The sequence below is a fragment of the Heterodontus francisci genome, chromosome 9 (assembly GCF_036365525.1).
Source record: "Heterodontus francisci isolate sHetFra1 chromosome 9, sHetFra1.hap1, whole genome shotgun sequence".
Classification (NCBI taxonomy): Eukaryota; Metazoa; Chordata; class Chondrichthyes; order Heterodontiformes; family Heterodontidae; genus Heterodontus; species Heterodontus francisci.
This window is the reverse complement of record NC_090379.1, coordinates 18,561,336-18,585,153: the sequence shown is the minus strand read 5'-3', so window position 1 is coordinate 18,585,153 and position 23,818 is coordinate 18,561,336. Positions and strand designations below refer to the sequence as shown.

The 23,818-nt window shown below is 44.7% G+C and overlaps 1 protein-coding gene across 1 annotated transcript in view; it reads right to left on the bottom strand.

Moving 5' to 3' along the window:
* ism2a (isthmin 2a) overlaps window positions 1–23,818 on the bottom strand; it is a 42,883-nt gene that overhangs the window by 5,448 nt on the left and 13,617 nt on the right. Inside the window, exon 3 of the mRNA XM_068038256.1 lies at window positions 13,181–13,496. Within this exon, the coding sequence (XP_067894357.1) occupies window positions 13,181–13,496 (316 nt within the window). The remainder of the gene's footprint in view (window positions 1–13,180; window positions 13,497–23,818) is intronic.

Below are 23,818 nucleotides of genomic sequence, written 5' to 3'. Positions count from 1 at the left end.
CAGACCTCATTACAGTCTTGGTCCAAACATGGACATAAGAGCTGAACTCCAGAGGTGAGGTGAGAGTGACTGCCCTTGACATCAAGGCAGCATTTGCCCGAGTATGGCATCAAGGAGCCCAAGCAAAACTGGAGTCAATGGGAATCGAGGGAAAACTCTCTGCTGGTTGGAGTCATACTTAGCACAAAGGAAGATGGTTGTGGTTGTTGGAGGTCAATCATCTCAGTCGCAGGATATCGCTGCAGGAGTTCCTCAGGGTAGTGTCCTAGGCTCAACCCGCTTCATCAATGACCTTCCCTCCATCATAAGGTCAGAGGTAGGAATGCTCACTGATGATTGTACGATGTTCATTACCATTCACAACTCCTCTGGTCCTGAAGCAGTCTGTGTCCATATGCAGCAAGACCTGGACAACATTCAGGCTTGGGCTGATAAATGGCAAGTAACATGCATGCCACACAAGTGCCAGGCAATGACCATCTCCAATAAGAGAGAATCTAACCATCTTCCCTTGACTTTCAATGGCATTACCATCGCTGAATCCCCCACTATCAACATCCTGGGGGGTCACCATTGACCAGAAACTGAACTGGACCAGCCACATAAATGCTGTGGCCACAAGAGCAGGTCAGAGAATAGGAGTCCTGCGGCGAGTAACCCACCTCTTGACTCCCCAAAGCCTGTCCACCATCTACAAGGCACAAGTCAGGTGTGTGATGGAATACTCTCCACTTGCCTGGATGGGTGCAGCTCCAACAATACTCAACAAGCTCGACACCATCCAGGCCATAGCAGCCCACTTGATTGGGACCCCATCTACAAACATTCACTCCCTCCACCACCGACACACAGTGGCGGCAGTGTGTACCATCTACAAGATGCACAGCAGCAATTCACCAAGGCTCCTTCCAAACCCATGACCTCTTCCAACTAGCAGGACAAGGGCAGCAAATGCATGGGAACACCACGACCTGCAAGTTCCCTCCAAGCCACACACCATCCTGACTTGGAACTATATCGTCGTTCCTTCACTGTCGCTGGGTCAAAATCCTGAAACTCCCTCCCTAACAGCACTGTGGGTGTACCCACACCACCCTGCCTCACAGGGCTGACACAGCCAGTCACAGCTGTGGACCCCAACCTGCCTCCACCCCCTTCCAGTCTTGCTGCAACATTGATCTATGTGGGTGATATTGTGAAGTACAAAACAGGGTCACTCTGCTCACACCTTCCAAACCTGCGACCTCTACCACCTAGAAGAACAAGGGCAATTAGGAATGGATGATAAATGCTGGCCTAGCCAGCGACGCCCACATCCATGAGTGAATTAAAAAAAACTCTCACAGCATCAATTTCACTTCAGCCAAACTGGAAGTTAGATTTCCTTCTCACTCTAGATGTTGTTGGCTCCTGTGTTTCAGACTTCTCTTATAAGGGAACCTTAGCTCCCTGTATTCCAGAAACACCCTGTATTTTCTTTTCTCATCATTTTGACTAAATCTCTTTAAAGGCTACAGACAAACTCAATGATTTCAACAAGGCAAGTTGATAAACATCCTCAAAAAGTGACCTGGACCAGATTTAAATAGCTTTGTTCCCTGCACATGAACAATTCTGCTATGAGCCAATAAGATAATGGGCTGACCATGGAAAATTGTGTGTGATCAGCACACTTTACTCCTGGGCAGCTTTGCATTTTGGAATAAACTGCAACTGTTGTGTATGGCTCTGTCATAATGCTGGAACTCCCTACCTAGTACTGTGGGTGTACCCTATACCACACGGACTGCAGCGGTTCAGGGTGCTGCTGGCTTAACACACGCCTTACGAGCAATTAGGGATGGGCAATAAATACTGGCCTTCCCATGAAAGCATTCTAAAAGAAATGCCCAGCTTCTGTATAAAATGGCAATTGCTGTAACGATCTGGAGATATAACACACACTAGCCTTGAAATATCATAGCGTGAATATATTAGTGTGCAGAATGTTTAAATGATATACAGCAGCAAAAGGCATTTGTGTTAAGTAAAGGTATTAATTAAATACTAATACAATGGCATAACATGGGAAACCACAATGAGACCCCATTATTATATGAACTGGATATCTGAGTCCTAACACGTGACGTCTCGTGTTGTTCCAATCCTCAGAAAGGTGGGACCGAGGAACACCCTGGTGAAACCAGGTGAACGTAAAGTCAAGTTAGTTTATTTTATAGAATATATATGACTGAGCAAAGTATCAATTCCAGAGCTTCTAATGTGCTACTGTAACAACAAATCATGCTATGCTATTCCAGGTAGTGGGCTAAATATTGGTCTCTATCTTTCCAGCTATCCCAAGATGAAAACTGGCCATTTCTCTCTTCATTTCCAGGCGAGGCCTGGGATCCTGTCTCTTGTTGCTCACATGCCCAGCTGACCTTGAACATGTGAATCGGTGTTCTGTTTTGGCCCCTCTGCACAGGAAGTTTGACCTCTAACTCCTTCCCTGCCCAGGGATTGGCCCATAGAACTGCCAATAGGATGACACAGACAGGAGGTGAAATGGATGGAAGTATGTCAGATACAGTCTAATGCAGAGAAGTGTGATGTGAAGCACTTTGAGTGGGACTAATATGGAAAGCCATTATACTATAAATGGCAGGATTTTGAAAAGTGCAGATGAACAGAGAGACCTTGGTGTTCATAAACACTAATTCTTAAAGATGGCAGGGTAGATGATAAGGTGTTTAACAAAAGCATATGGGTTACTTGGGTTTATTAATAGAGGAATAGAATATCAAAGTAAAGAGATCATGCTAGAACTGTATAAATCACTGGTCAGGCCTTGGCTGGAGTACTGTGGACAATTCTGGGCAACACACTTCAAGAAAGGGTGTAGAGGAGGTTTACCAGGATGTTTCCAGGGATGTGGGACTTCAGTTATGAGGAAAGTTGGAAAAGTTAAGACTGCTCTCCTTGGAACAGAGAAGGTTAAGAGGCGACCCAATTAGAGGTTTACAAGATGGTGAGAGATTTTGCTAGAGTAAAGAGAGAAAAACTATTCCCCCCTGGTGAGTGGAATGACCAGAGGTCATAGATTTAAAATCATTAGCAAAAGGTCTAGAGGGGAGATGAGGAGAAATATTGTCACGTAGAGAGTTGCCAGGATCTGGAATGCTCAATCTGAAAAGGTGATGGAATCTGATTCCATAAATAATTTTGAAAGGGAGTTGGACAACTACTTGAGGATGAGGAACTTACAGTGTTATGGACAAAAAGTGAGGATGCACATTAAGCAAAGAGCCAGCACAGGCCCAAGAGGTCACATGGCCTCCTTCTCTAATGTAAGTTTCTATGGTTCTATATAAATTAGCTAGAACACCAGTACCCCTCTGTCCCTCGATTGGAGATTCTGTTGTTGATGCATGAATTCAGCTCCTCCTAACTTCTCAACTTTGAATGGTCAAACACGCTGAAATGCTCCACCAACAATAGTGTAAATTTTCAGCGGAAACCAGAAGTTAGAGCAGGTTACCCCAATATGGCTCCTCTGATGCTGCCAGAACGCAAAACCTATAGCTCAGTGGCACCAGTTTTGGACCAATACGGAGTGACAACCAACACAAGAATTGAATGTAGCTCATGAGCTACCCAAACAAGCTGATCCAGAATGAAGTTTCAACTCTCCTAGACCCAGAAAAATGATGGGAGTGTGCACAAACACACACACATATATATATATATATGTACACACATTCATATATGTGCACACACGGACACAAATTATATTTCTATATCTCACATTGAGCATTCCAACATTTGTGAAGATCAAATATTAAATACCCAGACCAGCATCCAGTAATCTTTTTAAACAATGGTGGTTTTCGCTGTTTCCTGCTCTTGTGTAGTGGGTTGATTTACCTCAGGCAGATGTCACCGAAAAAAACCTACAATAGTATCGGTGTCTCAACTATGTCATGAGAACTCAATCTATAAGGACCAATGAGGGTCCCGCCTACTTCTCTCTCGAATATATATATATAGGGTCTATGATAGGATTACTGATGGAAATTTAGCTGTCTTGCTTGGTTACAGATTGAAAACAAATCTCAAAAAGCTGGTCGCTTCTGACTTCCATTTCTAACCTTCAGCTTTAAACTGACCATTAGGTTCTAATCTGCACAGTTCCTTAAGCAAACAACACTCTGAACGGTATCAGCCTGTATTTGCTAAACCACAATAAGACTTTGCAGCCTTAAAATAGAAAAGAAAGACTTGCATTTATATAGCACCTTTCACGACCACTGGATGTCCCAAAGTGCTTAACAGCCAATTAAGTACTTTTGAGGCGTAGCCACAATTGTAATGTATGAAACATGGTAGACAATTTGTGCACAGCAAGCTCCCACAAACAGTGACCAGATTATCGGTTTTAAGACTGTTGGTTGAAGAATGAATATTAGCCAGGATTCTAGAGAGAACGCCCCAGCTCTTTTTCAAAGCAGTGCTGTGGGATCTTTCATATTCATCTGGGGACTGATGGGGCCTTGGTTTAACATCTCATCTGAAAGATGGCACTTCTGATCGTGCAGCACTCCCTCAGTACTGCACTGGAAAGTCACCCTTGATTTTTTTTTTGTGCTGAAATCTTGGAGGGAGATTTGAACTCACAACCTTCTGATTCAGAGGCAAGAGTGCTACCAACTGAGCCATGAAGGAGCTCAGCACCACTTAGCAACAGAAATGCATTGTGCATTCCATGGTGTAACACCTCTGTCTTTATAAAATGTGATATTCTCGGACATATTGTGAGCACTGCTGTGTGAGGATGTTTAGCCTGAAGACGTGGGTTTGATAAATTTCACATGAGTTTGACGTTCTGTCGACTAGTTTTGTGTTGTAAAAGATTTGTCACCAAGTCTCTGCGCGTGTAATGCTTCTGGAATTTTCCTCACATCTGGTTTACTCGCAAGGCCAGAAAAGCAAATGATTAACAAGCTCCAATGAACAAGGAGCAGGGCAGCTACTGATTTCAATGATTGCTCAATGCTCAGTAAACACTAACAGCTGGGTTTTACTGACAGCTTCTCAATCACCAGTTTGAAGTATTTGTTGAAATGTCTCCCCCAAGTCTTTTGAAGTGAGCAGCAATTAACCTGCAGGCCTACAGCAGCTGCGGGAGTGGCACATGTGTATTTGGGGTCAGTTAAGAGGCAGTGCTTCTGGCTGTCTGGTGGCACTGGAACAGTGTCTCTCTTTGTAATGGTCTCTCTCTCTGGGATGCCCTCTCTGTCTCAACACCCAACCTCTCCCTGACACTCTACTGGATCTGTTGGATTGCACTACAGCTGTGATCCTCCACAATCCTGACATCATTCAGATCACCTGGCATTCAGATGGCCCGACTGGAGCAACAGTATTGCTGGCCAGTAACTCTGGATGGACCTCCTGAGGAGCCTCTGTCTGGGCCTGTACTTAGAAAATGGCTTTTGGGTGTGATACAGTTTGACAGCCAGGGGAGGAACAGGGGATGTCTTGCATTTAAACAAACACAGAAGTGGGAATAGAACTGCCTAACATCCAGTCTATTTCCCCAGAGAGTAAGGAGCCTCTGGAATGCATTGCTGGCTGATGTGCTGGATGCTGACTCTCCAACACCTTCGAGAGGGAGCTGGACCAGTTCCTGACTGGGGCAGAGATCACTTTGTATAAAAGGTAAGTTAACGTACACGAGGTCCATGTGTTCTACTGGATAGGACGATTGTCTGAGGGGGTCGGAGAGGAATTTTCCAGACTTTTTCCCATTATTGGTTCAGGTTTTCTTTCTATATCCCCCAGGAGAATACATACCTGTGGAGGGGATGCTCCTATCGTCATCGTGTGGGGGGCAGACTTGATGGACAAGCTGGTCTTTTCCTACCCGTCAGTTTTGCACATTTGTACTTCAAGCAGACATTGTCCCACAATTCAAATAACAGCGCCTGCAGGATTTATGTTTAACAGCCTAGCGATGGGACAGATGTCAACTCTGCCAGATTGGTGGGTCAATATGACTTTGTGCATAATTATGCAGAGACAATAAGAACCACATCTGTTGGTGGAAAGATGCAGTTCTTATTTAAGGTACTTGATGACCTTTACACAGTTTTTGGAGGAGAAGAACAGACTATTTCAGACGTTAAGGAGAGAATCGGTCGCAACCAGTAACAAGAAAGACTTAGAGTCAAACAGCACTGAAACAGGCCCTTTGGCCCACCGAGTCTGTACTGACCATCAACCACCCATTTATACTAATCCTACATTAATCCCATATTCCCTACCTTCCCACATTAGGGGCAATTTACAATGGCCAATTTAACCTATCAACCTGCAAGTCTTTGGCTGTGGGAGGAAACCGGAGCACCCGACGAAAACCCACCCGGTCACAGGGAGAACTTGCAAACTCTGCACAGGCAGTACCCAGAATTGAACCTGGGTCACTGGAGCTGTGATGCTGCGGTGCTAACCACTGTGCCACCGTGCCATCCTATTTATATAGCATCTTTCACAACCTAGGATTTCCCACAGCCAATGAAGTCATTCTGAATTATAGTTACTGTTGAATGTAGGAAACGTGGCAGACAATTTATGCACAGCAAGCTCCCACGAACAGCAATGTGGTAATGAACAGAGAATCTGTTTTTGTGATCTTGATTGAGGAACACAGGGGATAACTCCCCTGCTTGTTTTCAAAATAGAGCCGCGGGATCTTTTACTTCCGCTTGAGAGAGCAAATGGGGCCTCAGTTTAGAGTCTCATCTGAAAGACAGCACCTCTGACAGTGCAGCACTCCCTCAGTACTGTACTGGGAGTGTCAGCCTGGATTGCTGTGCTCAAGTCTCTGGAGTGAGGCATTAACCCACAACCTGGTGGTTCATATACAAGAGTGCTACCAATAGAGCTGTGGCTAACTCTAATTATCTTATTGATACACACCCATGTACAGAACACAAGGCTCACCATCTGGAATAGCGCATTCAGTGTTCTCAACATCTGGTGAACACACAAGTGTTTATGAGTAGCAAGTGGATATTCCACATGGATTTCATGTGTCAAACAGTTTTACTAGGAACAGAACATTCTCATTTATATCAGCAATCTGGAGCCTCACTGCAAAAATCTGTTCCATATCATCTGCTTCACTCTCTCCTCAACACTGCCTTCCTCTGACTCACCTGGAACGTCCTTTCTCCTTGCTCCAGTGACAAGTCTCACACCAGGCCCCCAAGACCACTTCACCCTGCCCCCAGGAAACACCCAACCCTATGCCAAGACATCAAGATAGCAGCTGGAGTCTTGCTCAAGCAACTGCTTTCAATATTTCAATACTGGAAGAGGTCCAACAAAGGAAAGGAACAGATACAAAAGATCTTACAACAGAGTTATAGAATCCTTGGAATAGGAACAAAGCCCAGTTAATCAGTCAACAAAAAATCTGGAAATGTAATTTTCCTTCTCTACAACCTAAACTTTGTTCCAAACTTCCATCTAACTTGGAATCTGACAACACAGAAGGAGGCTATTTGGCCCATCCTGCCTGTGCCAGCTCTTTGATGGAGCTTTCCAATTAAACCCCACTCTTCCCCCTTTTCAAGTATATATCCAAAGCTGGAAGCTTTCTCTAACTGGAGTGCGAGAGGAGGAGCAGGAAAAGTGCTGAATCCTATTGATGGAGACCAGGTGATCTATCGAACAGGAAGTATCACAGATAATGGGGAGGTGAGCTGCAACTGGTGTCATCAACAGAAATGATCCATCACTTTAATTAAGTAGCATTGACTGGGCAAGGTCAGATTTCAGGGATACATGGCTCTTTTACCGATGGATTTCTTCAGATTGGTATATAGGGGCAGATTTACCATGGCGATTTGGTATGGGTAGCATGACCCTCATGGTGCCGCCGCCCTTGTTCATCATTGTAAGCAACACGAGCTTTGCTTTGCTGATGGCGCTGGAGACCTGAATCTTTAATGTGTCCTGAATGTTGCTGTCAAAGGCAGAGTAATATGTGGGCCTCCATCCTACATTGGGTCTACATCAGGAGTGGAAGCATACTACAATGTGAAACAGGAGAGTGATTCCTATGGCTCAAGGGTGTTAGTTTTCACACGTGTGCTGAGGACACCCAGCTTTACCACACCATCATTTCTCTCAACCCCTCCACTGTTGCTAAATTATCAAAATGCTTGTCCGACATCCAGTACTGGATGAGCAGAAATTCCCTCCAGTTAAATATTGGGAGGACCAAAGCCAGTGTCTTCAGCCCCCGCAACCAACTCCATTCCCTAACTACCAACTCCATCTCTCTCCCTGGCAACTGTCTGAGGCTGAACCAGACTGCTCACAGCATTGGTGTCATATTCAACCCCAAGATGATCTTCTGACCACATATCCATGCCATCACTAAGACTACTTGTTTCCACCTCTCTAACATCGTCCGACTCCACCCTGCCTCAGCTCATCTGCTGCTGAAACCTTCATTCATGCCTTCATTACCTCTAGACTTGACTATTTCAATGCACATCTGGCTGGTCTCCAACATTCTACCCTCTATAAACTTGAGGTCATCCAAAGCTCTGCTGCCCCTGTCTTAACATGCACCAAGTCCCATTAATCTCACCACTGTGCTTGCTGACCTATATTTAAGCAACGCCTCGATTTTTATGTTCCCCCATGGCCTCACTCCTCTCTATCTCTGTAATCCTCAAGCCCACAGCCCTCCAAGATATCTGCACTGCTCTAATTCTGGCCTCTTGAGCACCCTGATTTTAATTGTTCCACCACTGGTGGCCACGCTTTTAACTGACAAGGCCCTCAGCTCTGCAATTCTCTCCCTAAACCCTTCCGCCTTTCTACCTTACTTTCCTCCTTTAAGGCACTCCTTAAAACCCAACATGTTACTCAAACTTTGGGTCATCTGCCCTACTATCTCCTTAAGTGGCTCAGTGCCAAATTTGTTTGATAATGCTCCTATGAAGCGCCTCGGGATGTTTTACCATGCTAAAGGCGCTATATAAATGCAAGTTGGGTCCCCTTGAGTGCAGCTCTTCCAGATATGGAAGCACCAGAGGGCAGGATGGACCCGGTGGCACTGCTGAGCACCCTCCTCCCAGGTTTTCTCTGCAAACTTAGACAGTGAGTGTTAGCAATTTATTTAATTGGATAGGGTGGATGGGGATGAACATGGAGTGTGCATTAGATTCAAACATGATCCTGCTCTCATTCGACATCCACCTTTCAACACTAATATTAATCAGAACCGGGAAAGCCGGCTATTTTCCAGCCCTCTCTTGCCCAGGATTGCTAATGTTGGCTGTGCTGCACCAATTACTGCTTTGATTGTGATCAGCTAACTCAGCCTTGCCCTGGAGCCTCCCTGATCTGCATGACTGAATTCCCCAAAGCATTGGCTGCTCCCGAACTCGGCTTCAGTCGGAACTAATGGTTCCCCGTCTAATGAGACCTTCAACTGCGGACATTTCCGCAAATCAATAATACCAAACAGGTAAAGCCCTTCTCAGTGGAAGGTACCCCTCTAGTTTCTCCAGTGATATAATAAGAGCACTTTTAGATACTCCCTTGCTCCGATTTTGTCTAGCCCAGTACTTAATGCCATTGAGTCACAAGGGTTTACAATGGCTACTGAGAAGGACATCAGCCTAACAAACAGGTGGTCTGTCCAGATTAATATCTTAAAGTCAGTAAATGAAAGGTCAATTTATAATAATCAGATCAGGTAAAAAGGAATTTATTAAACACGTCCAGTGTCTATCAGTCATGGATTGCTTCTAGGCAAGCAGTCAACACCACACTTCAGAAAATTATAAGTGGCTCACGTAAATTCCCATCCTTGTTTTTCAAATCCCTCCACTGTCTTGCCCACTCCCTATCTCTGTAACCTCCTCCACTCCTAGTTTTCTCTGCACTCTTCCAATTCTGACAGCTTGCGCATCTCCGATTTTAAACGCTCCGCAACTGGTGTCTGTGCCTTCCGTTGTCTTGGTCCTTAAACTCTGAACTTTCCTTCCTAAACCCCTCCACCCCTCTACCTCTCTTTTCTCCTTTAAGACGCTCCTTAAAATCTATTTCTTTGACCAAGCTTTTGGTCAGCTGTCCTAATGTCCCCTTATGCGGCTTGCTGTCAAATTTTGTTTGACAATGCTCCTGTGAAGCATTTTACTAGTTTATAGGCACTATATAAATGTTAGTTGTTATTGTTGTGCATATTGGCTAAGGACTTAATAATCAGTGCCTGAGTGTTATAATGAGGCACCGAGTTTGAACCAGACTGCCCAAGCAGTAAACTGAAGACATCGTTGGTAAATAACGGCTGAAATGACGGTAAAATGATTCCTATATCGTTCAACCTATAAGGAACATAAAACTAGTTCAAACTAACACTATTGATCCATCAGCACCACCTGTAAGAATTCAGTAATATTCTGACAATTGAATTTTATGAACCTGAAATGTGTACAATACCAAAAAAATAGCACATTGAAGAGAAAAAAACTCACTGGGAACGGTCACAATACAAAGAATCTGTTACCAGTTATCTGCAAGTAAAATCTGGGCCAACATAACCATCAGCAAGACATGAAACCACTGAGGCCCAGGAATAACACAATCAGCAGGGAACCAACAACAAAGCAATGCCGCTCAGCAAGCATATGAGACACATCAACCACCATTGTCTGTCAATCAAGAGGGTAATGCAGAATTCTCAGAAATGCAATTAAGTAGAAACAAAGATTCCTAGTAACTTTTACTACCACTGATAAAAGTCCAGGGGTGAATCTGTGCCACTCTCACTTAGTGTTGCAACATGTATTCCTGGAGATCATCACATGATCTTCTCCCTCCAACTGTGCCACCCCCACACTCCCACTATTGGTTGTCTAACATGTCTATTCTCTTGGTGCAACACGTTCCCATGCCAACTGGATGACCGTTGTCAGTCAAACAGCCTTCCTTTTCACAAATCCAACATTTCATAGAATCATAGATAAAAGAATGGTTACAGCACAGAAGGAGTCCATTTGGCCCATCGTGTCTGTGCCGGCTCCCTGCAAGAGCAATTCACCCCGTCCCACTCCCCGGCCTTTTTCCCATAGACCTGCAAATGTTTTCTCTTCAGATAATTATCCGGTTCTCTTTTGAAGGCCTTGGTTGAATCTGCCTCTACTACACTCTTGGACAGCGCATTCCAGTTCCTAACCATTTGCTGCACATAAAAGTTTTTCCTCTTGTCGCTGTTGCTTCTTTTGCCAATCACCTTAAATCAGTATCCTCTGGTTCTGGATCATTCAGCCAATGGGAACAGTTTCTCCCTATCTACTCTGTCCAGACACCTCATCAAATCTCTTAATCTTCTCTTCTCCAAGGAGAACAGACCCAGCTTCTCCAACCTATCCATGTAACTTAAGTTCCTCATCCCTAGAACCATTCACATGAATCTTTTCTGCACCCTCTCTAATGGCTTAACATCCTTCTGAAAGCATGGTGCCCAGAATTGGACACAATACTCCAGTTGAGGCTGAACCAGTGTTTTATACAGGTTTATCATAACTTCTTTGTTTTTGTACTCTATGCCTCTATTTATAAAGTCCAGGATCCCATATTCTTTATTAACCACTTTCTCAACCGGCTCTGCAACCTTCAATTATGTGTGCACATATACCCCAGGTCCCTCTGCTCCTGCACCCCCTTTTAGAATTGAACCCTTTAATTTATAGTTCCTCTCTTCATTTTTCCTACCAAAATGAATAACTTCACGCTTCTCTGCATTAAATATCATTTGCCACTTGTCTGCCCATTGCACCAGCCTGTCAGTCCTCTTGAAGTTTATCATTAGTTGCTTTACAGTTCACAAGACTTCCAAATTTTGTGTCATCTGCAAATTTTGAATTTGTGCCCTGCACACCAAAGTCAAGGTCATTGATACATATCAAGAAATGCAGGAGTACCAGCACCGACCCCTGGGGAACCTCACTATATACCTTCCTCCAGTCCGATAAACAACCGTTCGCAACAAATGTTTCCTGTCACTCAGCCAATTTCATATCCATGCTGCTACTGTCCCATTTATTCCACAGGCTCTAACTTTGCCGACAAGCCTATTATGTGGCACTTTATCAAATGCCTTTTGGAAGTCCATGTACACCACATCAACTGTATCACCCTCATCAACCCTTAAACGAAGTAATTTAATAATTAACAAACAAATGTGCGGATTTTAAAAAAAATACCTCCATGATGTTTCTCCTGGATTCCTCCCAGCAGTGTCCTGGAGATTAATCTTCAATTCCTATTGACTCCAGGATAATCCTGAAGAGTTGGCAATCCTGCTTTCACCCACCTCCTGCCAACCAGCTATGGAGTGGCATTGATCGAGTCTGGGGTTAGGATACTACATGATAGATTTCATTTGTGCTTATGTACGTGAGAAAGAGAAAGGATTTGAATTTACATAGTGCCTTTCATGACATCAGGACTTCCTGGAATGCTTTACAACAAATGAAATACTCTTGAAGTGTAGGCCCTATTGTAGCATAGCAACATTTATAGTCCTTCTACACTTAAGTGCACAGAGAAAAAAATCAGCCCGTTGATCAGGAAATGCTGAAGGGAGGTAGGTGGGACCATAGATTGAAAACACAGGTGAAAATAACCTCCAGAGCGGATATCTATAGGAGATAGAAGGTTAGGAATGCCAGCTGTTGACCCTCTGGGCAGTACGCCCAGGTACTGAAACCAACTTGCTCATATGGCCACCTAACCTTAATAGTTTTTAAGATCGTAATGGGGTCAATTTAAACCCAACCTGTCCAGTGGGAAACTGACCGGATTGGATCAGATCAGACCAGATTACAATGGAAAGTAAAATCAGGCACCTGGTCCGACCCTGCCAGTTTCCACCAAGCGGGTTAGGTTAAAATTAGTCCCCATGAAACAGCCAACGCCAAATTTGACATTAATTTGGTAGCCTTGCTTAGAAAGGAAAGAGGGAATGGGACTTGGAAATACCTATGACACAACCATTCTGAAAAATATGTCCTCTTCCCAATCTGTGTTACACTCTATACCTTGATATACTCCCGGAAGTGTAAGATAGATACCCGGAAACACTGAGGACTTCTCGTTTTAACAGACTCACCATAATTAAACTTCTCTTTGGAGGACCAGCTCTTCTGTAAAGGCCAGTTCCTATCCCAGACGCTATCCAAGGTGCTGAGGAATGTATCTTCTTCCTCATACTCTACAGCATAATCATCCTCTTCGTCGCCATCCATCCCGTTTGCAGAATCCAAGCTGCCGACTTCGGTCGAGTCGGGATACTCCCAAAACAAGGGCCAGAAGATGTCTTTGTGGGATAGCCATTCAGCTGAGGAGATGGACCAGTCATTTCGGTTACCCTTCAGGAGATCCATCTCAATTTCTGCCTGAGGATCATCCACCACCTCAATCGTGACCTAATGAATGGAAACACCAAGCCTGTTTATAACAAATTCCTAAATCCATTTTTGTTTTAAATCAACAATTTCCTCCCCTCCCCACTTTTTTTTTTTACTCTCCAGGAACCACCACCAGCTGGGTGACCAAAGTTGGACGTAACCCATTCTTGCAAATGTCACCATCGTCACTCTGTGATCAGCCAGAAAGAGGACAGTCTTCCTTTCACACATAGTGAGGTGCTCCGCTCCATCTAACACAAGAACATAAAAAATAAGAGCAGGTGTAGGCTATTCGGCCCCTCATGCCTGCTCTTCCATTCAATAAGATCACGGCTGATCTGATTGTGGCCTTAACTCCACTTTCATCGGTCTATAGGTGAATGGACTCTTAACAGTGGGAAGCAGTCAGAGACTCAAACTCCCAACTTTCCAGTTGTGAAGGCAGGTGTTCAGTAAGGTGCTGCTAACACGCTGGCACGATGTGTTTTTTCTCTCCTTATCATTGGAACAGATGAAGACCATTCAGCCCATCAGCCCTATTCTGCCATCCAATCTGATCATGGCTGTATCTTAATGCTATTTATCCCCCATCTATTCTCTTGCTTAACAACAATCTAAATGTCAGTTTTGAAATTTTGACCCCTCCAGCCTCAGTTTTTTGGGAAGAGAGAGTCCAGATTTCCAATACTCTTTGCATGAATAAATGCATCCTAACTTCCACCCGGGAATGGCCTAACTCTAATTTAAGGTTATGCCCCCTTGTTCCCACCAGAGGAAATAGTTTCAATTCCTTTAATCATCTTAAACACCTCAATTACATCACCCCCTAATCTTCTATACTCAAAGGATTTAACTTCATAATGCTATATATTCCACTTCAGCAGGGAGGATACAGCAATAGATTCTGACTGGATTTTAAACCATTCTTTTCAAGGGGGTTTGAGACCAATGTTAGAACCAATTCAAATGCTTATCCCCACTTGTACAGTAGATTGCATTGCGAATGTTTTATATTCAACAGGGTCTGTTAAAACTGTGGAGGGCCAGTCAGCCACTGAGTGGATACAAGGTACAGGGCACTCCAGGTATCTGCAGTAAGTCTGGTGTGACTATACAGTGAAAAGCTTAATTTAGCTACAGAGTTGCTTGTGTGATGTTCAATTAAAGCTGATACGAAAATGCTACCAATGTCCAAATGAACAAGGGAAAAGGTATAGGAACTGGACAACAAATATCTACCTCCACCCAAAAGTGCCAAGAGAACCAGTGGCTGGGCAACTATGCCATCATGGAGTCTACCCCTACCCCTTATTGAATCTCCTGAGGGAAATCTGCGGTGCAGTGGTTAGCACTGCAGCCTCACAGCTCCAGGGACCCTGGTTCAATTCTGGGTACTGCCTGTGCGGAGTTTGCAAGTTCTCCCTGTGTCTGCGTGGGTTTTCGCTGGGTGCTCCGGTTTCCTCCCACATCCAAAGACTTGCAGGTGATAGGTAAATTGGCCATTGTTAATTGCCCCGAGTGTAGGTAGGTGATAGGGAATATGGGATTACTTGTAGGGTTAGTATAAATGGGTGGTTGTTGGTCGGCACAGACTCGGTGGGCCGAAGGGCCTGTTTCAGTGCTGTATCTCTAAATAAAATAAAAAATAAATAAATACCTCTGATTCCCCAAAGGCAATCTAGACTATGTAAAAAAAAAATTTATCCTGCTTTTTTATTTTTAACTCTGGCTTACTGGCCTCCGGAGACATCAACATCTACAAGGGCCCATGAGCAAATAAACTATCATTGCCCATTTTCCCATTGGCACACACTCTCTTAACATTTAAAATAAAAACAAGAAATGCTGCAACCACTCAGCAGGTCTGGCAGCATCTGTGGAAAGAGAAGCAGAGTTAACATTTCGGGTCAGTGACCCTTCTTCGGAACTAGCAAATATTAGAAATGTCAAAGGTTATAAGCAAGTGAGGCGGGGGTGGGGCAAGAGATAACAAAGGAGAAGGTGTAGATTGGACAAGGCCACATAGCTGACCAAAAGGTCATGGAGCAAAGGCAAACAATATGTTAATGGTGTGTTGAAAGACAAAGCACTAGTACAGATAGGGTGTTAACGGACTGAAGATTGAAGTACAAACATGAAAAAAACAGTGGGTAAGCAAACTGAACAAACTAAGATGAAATGAAATAAACAAAAAAAAAATTGTAAAAAATGTAAAAAAGAAAAAATAACTAAAAATAAAAGTAAAATGGGGGGCCCTTCATGCTCTGAAATGATTGAACTCAATGTTCAGTCCGCCAGGCTGTAGTGTGCCTGATAGGTAAATGAGATGCTGTTCCTCGAGCTTGCGTTGATGTTCACTGGAACACTGCAGCAAGCCCAGGATAGAGATGTGAGCATGAGAGCAGGGGGGAGTGTTGAAATGGCAAGCAACCGGAAGCTCAGGGTCCTGCTTGCGGACTGAGCGGAGGTGTTCCGCAAAGTGGTCACCCAGTCTGCGTTTGGTCTCCCCAATGTAGAGGAGACCACATTGTGAGCAGCAAATACAGTATACTACATTGAAAGAAGTACAAGTAAATCGCTGCTTCACCTGTTTGGGGCCTGGGATAGTGAGGAGAGAGCAGGTAAATGGGAAGGTATTACACCTCCTGTGATTGCAGGGGAAGGTGCCATGGGAAGGCGACGAGGTGGTGGGGGTAATGGAGGAGTGGACCAGGGTGTCGTGGAGGGAACGATCCCTTCGAAATGCTGACAGGGGAAGGGAGGGGAAGATGCGTTTGGTAGTGGCATCATGCTGGAGGTGGCGGAAATGGCGGAGGATGATCCTTTGGATATGGAGGCTGATGGGGTGGAAAGTGAGGACAAGGGGAGCCCTGTCACGGTTCTGGGAGGGAGGGGAAGGGGTGAGGGTAGAGGTGCAGGAAATGGGCCGGACACGGTTGAGGGCCCTGTCAACAACAGTGGGGGGGGGGGAATCCTCGGTTGAGGAAAAAGGAGGGCATATCAGAAGCACCGTCATGGAAGGTAGCATCATCAGAGCAGATGCGTGGGAGATGGAGAAACTGGGAGAATGGAATGGAGTCCTTACAGGAGGTAGGGTGTGAAGAAGTGTAGTTGAGGTAGCTGTGGGAGTTGGTGGGCTTATAATGGATATTAGTAGACAACCTATCCCCAGAGATGGAGACAGAGAAGTCGAGGAAGGGAAGGGAAGTGTCAGAGATGGACCATGTAAAGGTGAGAGAAGGGTGGAAATTGGAAGCAAAGTTGATAAAGTTTTCCAGTTCGGGGCGGGAGCAGGAAACGGCACCGATACAGTCATCAATGTACCGGAAAAAGAGTTGGGGGAGGGGGCCTGAGTAGGACTGGAACAAAGAATGCTCGACATATCCCACAAAAAGGCAGGCGTAACTAGGACCCATGCGGGTACCCATAGCAACACCTTTTACTTGAAGGAAGTGAGTGGAGTTGAAGGAGAAGTTGTTCAATGTGAGAACAAGTTCAGCAAGGCGGAGGAGGGTGGTGGTGGATGGGGACTGCTTGGGCCTCTGTTGAAGGAAGAAGCGGAGAGCCCTTAAACCATCCTGGTGGGGGATGGAGGTGTAGAGCGATTGGACGTCCATAGAACAAAGAACAAAGAACAGTACAGCACAGGAACAGGCCATTCGGCCCTCCAAGCCTGCGCCAATCTTGATGCCTGCCTAAACTAAAACCTTCTGCACTTCCGGGGTCCATATCCCTCTATTCCCATCCTATTCATGTATTTGTCAAGATGCCTCTTAAACGTCTCTATTGTACCTGCTTCCACCACCTCCCCTGGCAACAAGTTCCAGGCACTCACCACCCTCGGTGTAAAGAACTTGCCTCGCACATCCCCTCTAAACTTTTCCCCTCTCACCTTAAACCTGTGTCCCCTAGTAAATGACTCTTCCACCCTGGGAAAAAGCTTTTGACTATCCACTCTGCCCATGCCACTTATAACTTTGTAAACGTCTATCATGTCGCCCCTCCACCTCCGTCGTTCCAGTGAAAACAATCCGAGTTTATCCAACCTCTCCTCATAGCTAATGCCCTCCAGACCAGGCAACATCCTGGTAAACCTCTTCTGTACCCTCTCCAAAGCCTCCACGTCCTTCTGGTAGTGTGGCGACCAGAATTGCACGCAATATTCTAAGTGTGGCCTAACTAAAGTTCTGTACAGCTCCAGCATAACTTGCCTATTTTTATACTCTATGCCCCGACCGATGAAGGCAAGCATGCTGTATGCCTTCTTGACTACCTTATCCACCTGCGTTGCCACTTTCAGTGACCTGTGGACATGTACGCCCAGATCTCTTTGCCTGTCAATACTCCTAAGGGTTCTGCCATTTACTGTATACTTCCCACCTGCATTAGACCTTCCAAAATGCATTACCTCACATTTGTCTGAATTAAACTCCATCTGCCATTTCTCCGCCCAAGTCTCCAACCGATCTATATCCTGCTGTACCCTCTGACAATCCTCATCACTGTCCGCAACTCCACCAACCTTTGTGTCGTCCGCAAACTTACTAATCAGACCAGCTACATTTTCCTCCAAATCATTTATATACACTACAAACAGCAAAGGTCCCAGCACTGATCCCTGCAGAACACTGCTAGTCACTTCCCTCCATTCAGAAAAGCATCCTTCCACTGCTACCCTCTGTCTTCTATGTCCGAGCCAGTTCTGTATCCATCTTACCAGCTCCCCTCTGATCCCATGTGACTTCAGCTTTTGTATCAGTCTGCCATGAGGGACCTTGTCAAAGGCTTTACTGAAGTCCATATAGACAACATCCACTACCCTTCCTTCATCAATCATCTTTGTCACTTCCTCAAAAAACTCAATCAAATTAGTGAGACATGACCTCCCCTTCACAAAACCATGCTGCCTCTTGCTAATAAGTTCATTTGTTTCCAAATGGGAGTAAATCCTGTCCCGAAGAATCCTCTCTAATAATTTCCCTACCGTTGACGTAAGGCTCACCGGCCTATAATTTCCTGGATTATCCTTGCTACCCTTTTTAAACAAAGGAACAACATTGGCTGTTCTCCAGTCCTCTGGGACCTCACCTGTAGCCAATGAGGATGCAAAGATTTCTGTCAAGGCCCCAGCAATTTCTTCCCTTGCCTCCCTCAGTATTCTGGGGTAGATCCCATCAGGCCCTGGGGACTTATCTACCTTAATGCTTTGCAAGACACCCAACACCTCCTCCTTTTTGATAATGAGATGACTGAGACTATCTACACTCCCTTCCCTATGCTCATCATCCACCAAGTCCTTCTCCTTGGTGAATACTGATGCAAAGTACTCATTTAGTACCTTGTCCATTTGCTCTGGCTCCCCACATAGATTCCCTTCTCTGTCCTTGAGTGGGCCAACCCTTTCCCTGGTTACCCTCTTGCTCGTAATATACGTATAAAAAGCCTTGGGATTTTCCTTAATCCTGTTTGCCAATGACTTCTCATAACCCCTTTTAGCCCTCCTGACTCCTTGCTTAAGTTCCTTCCTACTGTCTTTATATTCCTCAAGGGATTCGTCTGTTCCTAGCCTTCCAGCCCTTACAAATGCTTCCTTTTTCTTTTTGACTAGGCTCAAAATATCCCGCGTTATCCAAGGTTCCTGAAACTTGCCAAACTTATCCTTCTTCCTCACAGGAACATGCTGGTCCTGGATGTGAAGAGGAGGCGGTTGGGACCATGAAACTGGAAATTGTCAAAATGAATTAGGTTGTCAGAAGAGTCACGGATGCCGGTGGGAAGAGACTGGACCAGCGGAGAAAAGATAGAGTCAAGATAGGAAGAAATAAGTTCAGTGGGGCAGGAGCAGGCTGACACAATGGGTCTGCTGGGACAGTCCTGTTTGTGGATTTTGGGAAGGAGGTAGAAGCGGGCTGTCTGGGGTTGCGGGACTGGTTGGAAGCTGTAGACGGAACATCTCCAGATGAGATGAGGTCAGTGACAGTCCTTTGGACAGTGGCTTGATGTTCGGTGGTGGGGTCATGGTCCAGAGGGAGGTAGGAAGAAGAGTCTGTGAGTTGTGTCTTAACATTTGTTCTTTGGGTGCTCCGATGAGGAAAAACATACATCTTGATAGTGTCTTTGATGTACATTTCTGGGGAGTTGGGGGAGGCAAGTGATAGAAGCTCTTGCTTCAAGCAATGGCAGCGTCATTGCGACATTTGAATGATGTGGGATTGCCATTCTGAAGATTACCTTTCTCTACACTATCTGCTGTTTTTCCAAGGCAACAGAAAATTGCACCCAATTGAAGTTGGCTCATTCTCTAGGGTAAAGGTCAAAACGTTTAAAAGGGCTAAAAGAAAATTTAGGGTTACTTCTAGTCCAAGGTCGGCTACACCCACCAAGATTACACCAACCATATTGTAGGTGTGGTTGCCCATTGCCTTAACTGTTGCTTCTTTTTCACCTGCAACCTCAGCCACGGCCAGAACTGTTAATGGCTTAAGATGTCTGCTTTGAGCTTTTCTAAAGGCCTTCAGCACTTTTTGTCTATACATTGTGATGTTTCCTTTTAACTGTTCAAATCCCTTTAAATTTCACTTACAGAAAAATTTCCTCTCCACTAAATTTGTGCTCCTTACAATTTGTCCCCATCTCCACCTGGATGTGTGAATGAAGATGTCAGCGAGACTGACCCAGTAAATTTTAAATGTGTGAATACCAGTCAGGCAGATTTAGCATCTGTTCTTAAATTTTAAGACAGTTTTCTGCCCATTGTGACCCATGAAGTACTTTTGAATTTTCGATGTGAATCTATCCCAACAATCACCAATCCAAGGTAGGAGATAAAACATATTTTAACCAGGAGGTTTGAGAATTAAGTCTGGTGTTGGTGCTTATGGTGGTAGGGGTGCCACCTCTGGTTGGATATATCCCTGGAGATGACATCACATGACCTCCTGCCTCCAACCACCCCGCCCCCACACTCATGTCATTGGTCGCCCAACAAGCCCGTACTTGTGATGCCCTGCCATCCCACGGCCAATCGGAAAGCAAATAGATGAGCCATTATCTGATTGGATGATTCTTGACTATCAGACAGCCATTTCCTTACCATCCATGTCTGATATTTTTATAACTAATAAACAAGTGTTCAAAGAAAATTTTAAAACCATGGTGTTTTAATGCCACTATGATTTTTTTCACTGCTTGCAGCAGTGTCCTAGAGATGAATTCTTGGACTTCAGGTCAATCCTGGAGGGTTGACTCTAGCTGCTGGTGATGGGGAAGGAGGAGATGAGAATATGTTACAGTGCAGATAAAAGTAACACTGTGTGTTTGTTGTATGAAATCACGTGCTGGAGGCTTAAGTTGACATGATGTGAGTGTGAGACTTCCCTTGGGGCCACGTGTGGAACACATTCAGAAGTGATGAGGACCTGCAGCAGAACATAGCATTCTTGTGCCGATGGAAACAAGATTAAGAACATCGGAATGTAGAGGAGTGTAAGACAAAATAATAACATAAGTATAAAGAATCTAAGGCCAGTTACAGAACAAAGGCCTTGGAGAAGGCCTCAGGCCTGCACTCTCAGGCAGGGGATCGGTGTGTGGAGTGGCCTGCATAAGTGGGGTAAGCAAACCTTATGAAGAGAGTGGCAAAGAGTACATTTTTTTAAAAAGGTCAAAACAAAAAATAGAAAATAAAAGCACCCAATTAGTACAGGAAGGAAGTGAGGGGAGGCTAGATCAAACATACTGAATTGTTGTTATTTGTAGTGGATGTCAGGGAAAGGCTTTGAAATGATCAGAAAACCTCTTTTTGGCCCTGTTCTGAGTGATGAGTTCACCCAAAATAGTCATCTGCTTTGAGGATTATTGACGCCCAGTTATTGCCAGCTGTGTTGCTGGGGGCTGTTCTTAAGATAGCTTTGCTTCCTGTCATTTTTAATGTTGGTCTTAATTATGCAATTATGATTTTATTTGTATCGAGTGATCAGAAAGAATGAATGTTGAAACCACAGTGGACTCCTGGTTGAGGAGTGGGTGCTTTGGCCTTCCATTGCTGCAGTTATACCAGGCCAGTCAGTCTGTGTGTTAACAGCATGAAACCCCTAAGGCAATGTGTCTGCCTTGTGGTGAAGCCAGACCTTTGAAATGTTGCACTACAACCTGTGCACTTGGTGGCAGAGGAGGCAATTTGATACAGAGTCCCCATTCACTTTCAGTTGTGCTCAACCTGCAGGCAATGTATTTATTGCCCACACCCCATCACTGCCCTGTTGGCATCAAGGATTAACCACATATTGTGGGACTGCAGTCATATATACACCAGGGGCTTTTTTTCACAACAAAACCAGTCCTTACAACAATCCAGGAGCTTTCACATCCCAGTCCATAAGTTACCAGATTTAATTTCACAATTTGCCAAGCTCAGATTTGAACTCTTAACATCTGAATTACTAGTCCACTACCATAATCACTGCACTACTTTCACTTCAGTGCAAATTTTCTCTTTTTTTTGATCACTTTTCTCTTCTCTCTTGCACTCCTCCTTTGAAGGTGTTGTTGAGGTACAGTTCCATGAGTTTTGCATAAGTGGTTATTATTGTCCTGTGATCCTGGTCATGGCTATATGGGCAACTCCGGTCCCTGTGTACATTCATGGAGTTGTGTAGACAGTGTTTTTAGATTTAGAGATACAGCGCTGAAACAGGCCCTTCGGCCCACCGAGTCTGTGCCGACCATTAACCACCCATTTATACTAATCCTACACTAATCCCATATTTCTACCACATCCTCACCTGTCCCTATATTCCCCTATCACCTTTCTATACTAGGGGCAATTTATAATGGCCAATTTACCTATCAACCTACAAGTCTTTTGGCTGTGGGAGGAAACCGGAGCACCCGGAGGAACCCCACGCAGACACAGGGAGAACTTGCAAACTCCACACAGGCAGTACCCAGAATTGAACCCGGGTCGCTGGAGCTGTGAGGCTGCGGTGCTAACCACTGCGCCACTGTGCCGCCCTGTGTTGTGTGGCACCAATACATGTTCCTGTGTAGTACCCATTATAAGGTATTGTGTAATGTCCATTACATGGGGCTGTGTAATTTCTATTATCAATTGTCATGATTCAGAACATAAACAATGTAAAGCTCTATAACTGTGGCTGTAATGGGCATTTATGAAATCCACAGAGCAACATTCAGCATGTAGAAGGGTCAAGAGCCAGGGTTACAAGGGATGTGTTAGAAGGGCTATCATAAGGGTTGTCAGGCCAAGGGTCATCAAGTCAAAGGTTATCAGTATAGATCTGAAAGTGTCATCAGGGTAATGATTCTGTTAGCAGTCCGGATGATCCCTTCGCTGACTGATATATAAACTGTTTGAAACCTTCAGTCACTAGCTACAAGATTCGCTACAATCTGGTACACTGTATCTGTAGTACATTGAAATCATTTTTCCTTCCTCATTATGACTGATTCAGTGAATGTATTTATTAAATCTTTCTGTGCAAGATATGAGTCATCACTTTTAATGAAATTGGGCCTACCATTGCTAAAGGCAAAATGACAAGAGTTATAGACAGCCATGGCTCTCAGTTTGAAGCTTTAAGTTGTGTCAAAAGTTTGACTTAGTTGCATTTATAAGTGCACCAAGTCAACTCTTACAGCTCTGGCACGAGACTGAAGAATTGGCCTTTAGACTAATTGTGTATCAAATGCCCCATAGTGGGACCCCAACTTCAAAAAGTCCTTGATTGAACCTTGGAAGCCAAGCCTAAAAATAATTACATTTTTAAAAATTCATTCATGGGATGTGGGCATCGCTGTCAAGGCCAGCATTTATTGCCCATCTCTAATTGCCCTTGAGAAGGTGGTGGTGAGTTGCCTTCTTGAACTGCTGCAGTCCAGTTGGGGTAGATACACCCACAGTGCTGTTAGGAAGGGAGTTCTACGATTTTGATCCAGTGACAGTGAAGGAACGCCGATATAGTTCCAAGTCAGGATGATATGTGACTTGGAGGGGAACTTGCGGGTGATGGTGTTCCCTTGCATCTGCTGCCCCTGCCCTTCTAGGTGGTAGAGGTCGCGGGTTTGGAAGGTGTTGTCAAAGGAGCCTTGGTGAGTTTCTGCAGTGCATCTTGTATATGGTGCTGAAGGGAGTGAATGTTGAAGGTGGTGGATGGGGTGCCAATCAAGTGGGCTGCTTTGTCCTGGATGGTGCCGAGATTTTTGAGTGTTGCTGGAGCTGCAATCGTCCAGGCAAGTGGAGAGTGTTCCATCACACTCCTGACTTGTGACTTGTCGGCTTCGGGGAGGCAAGAGGTGAGTTACTCGTCACAGAATTTCCA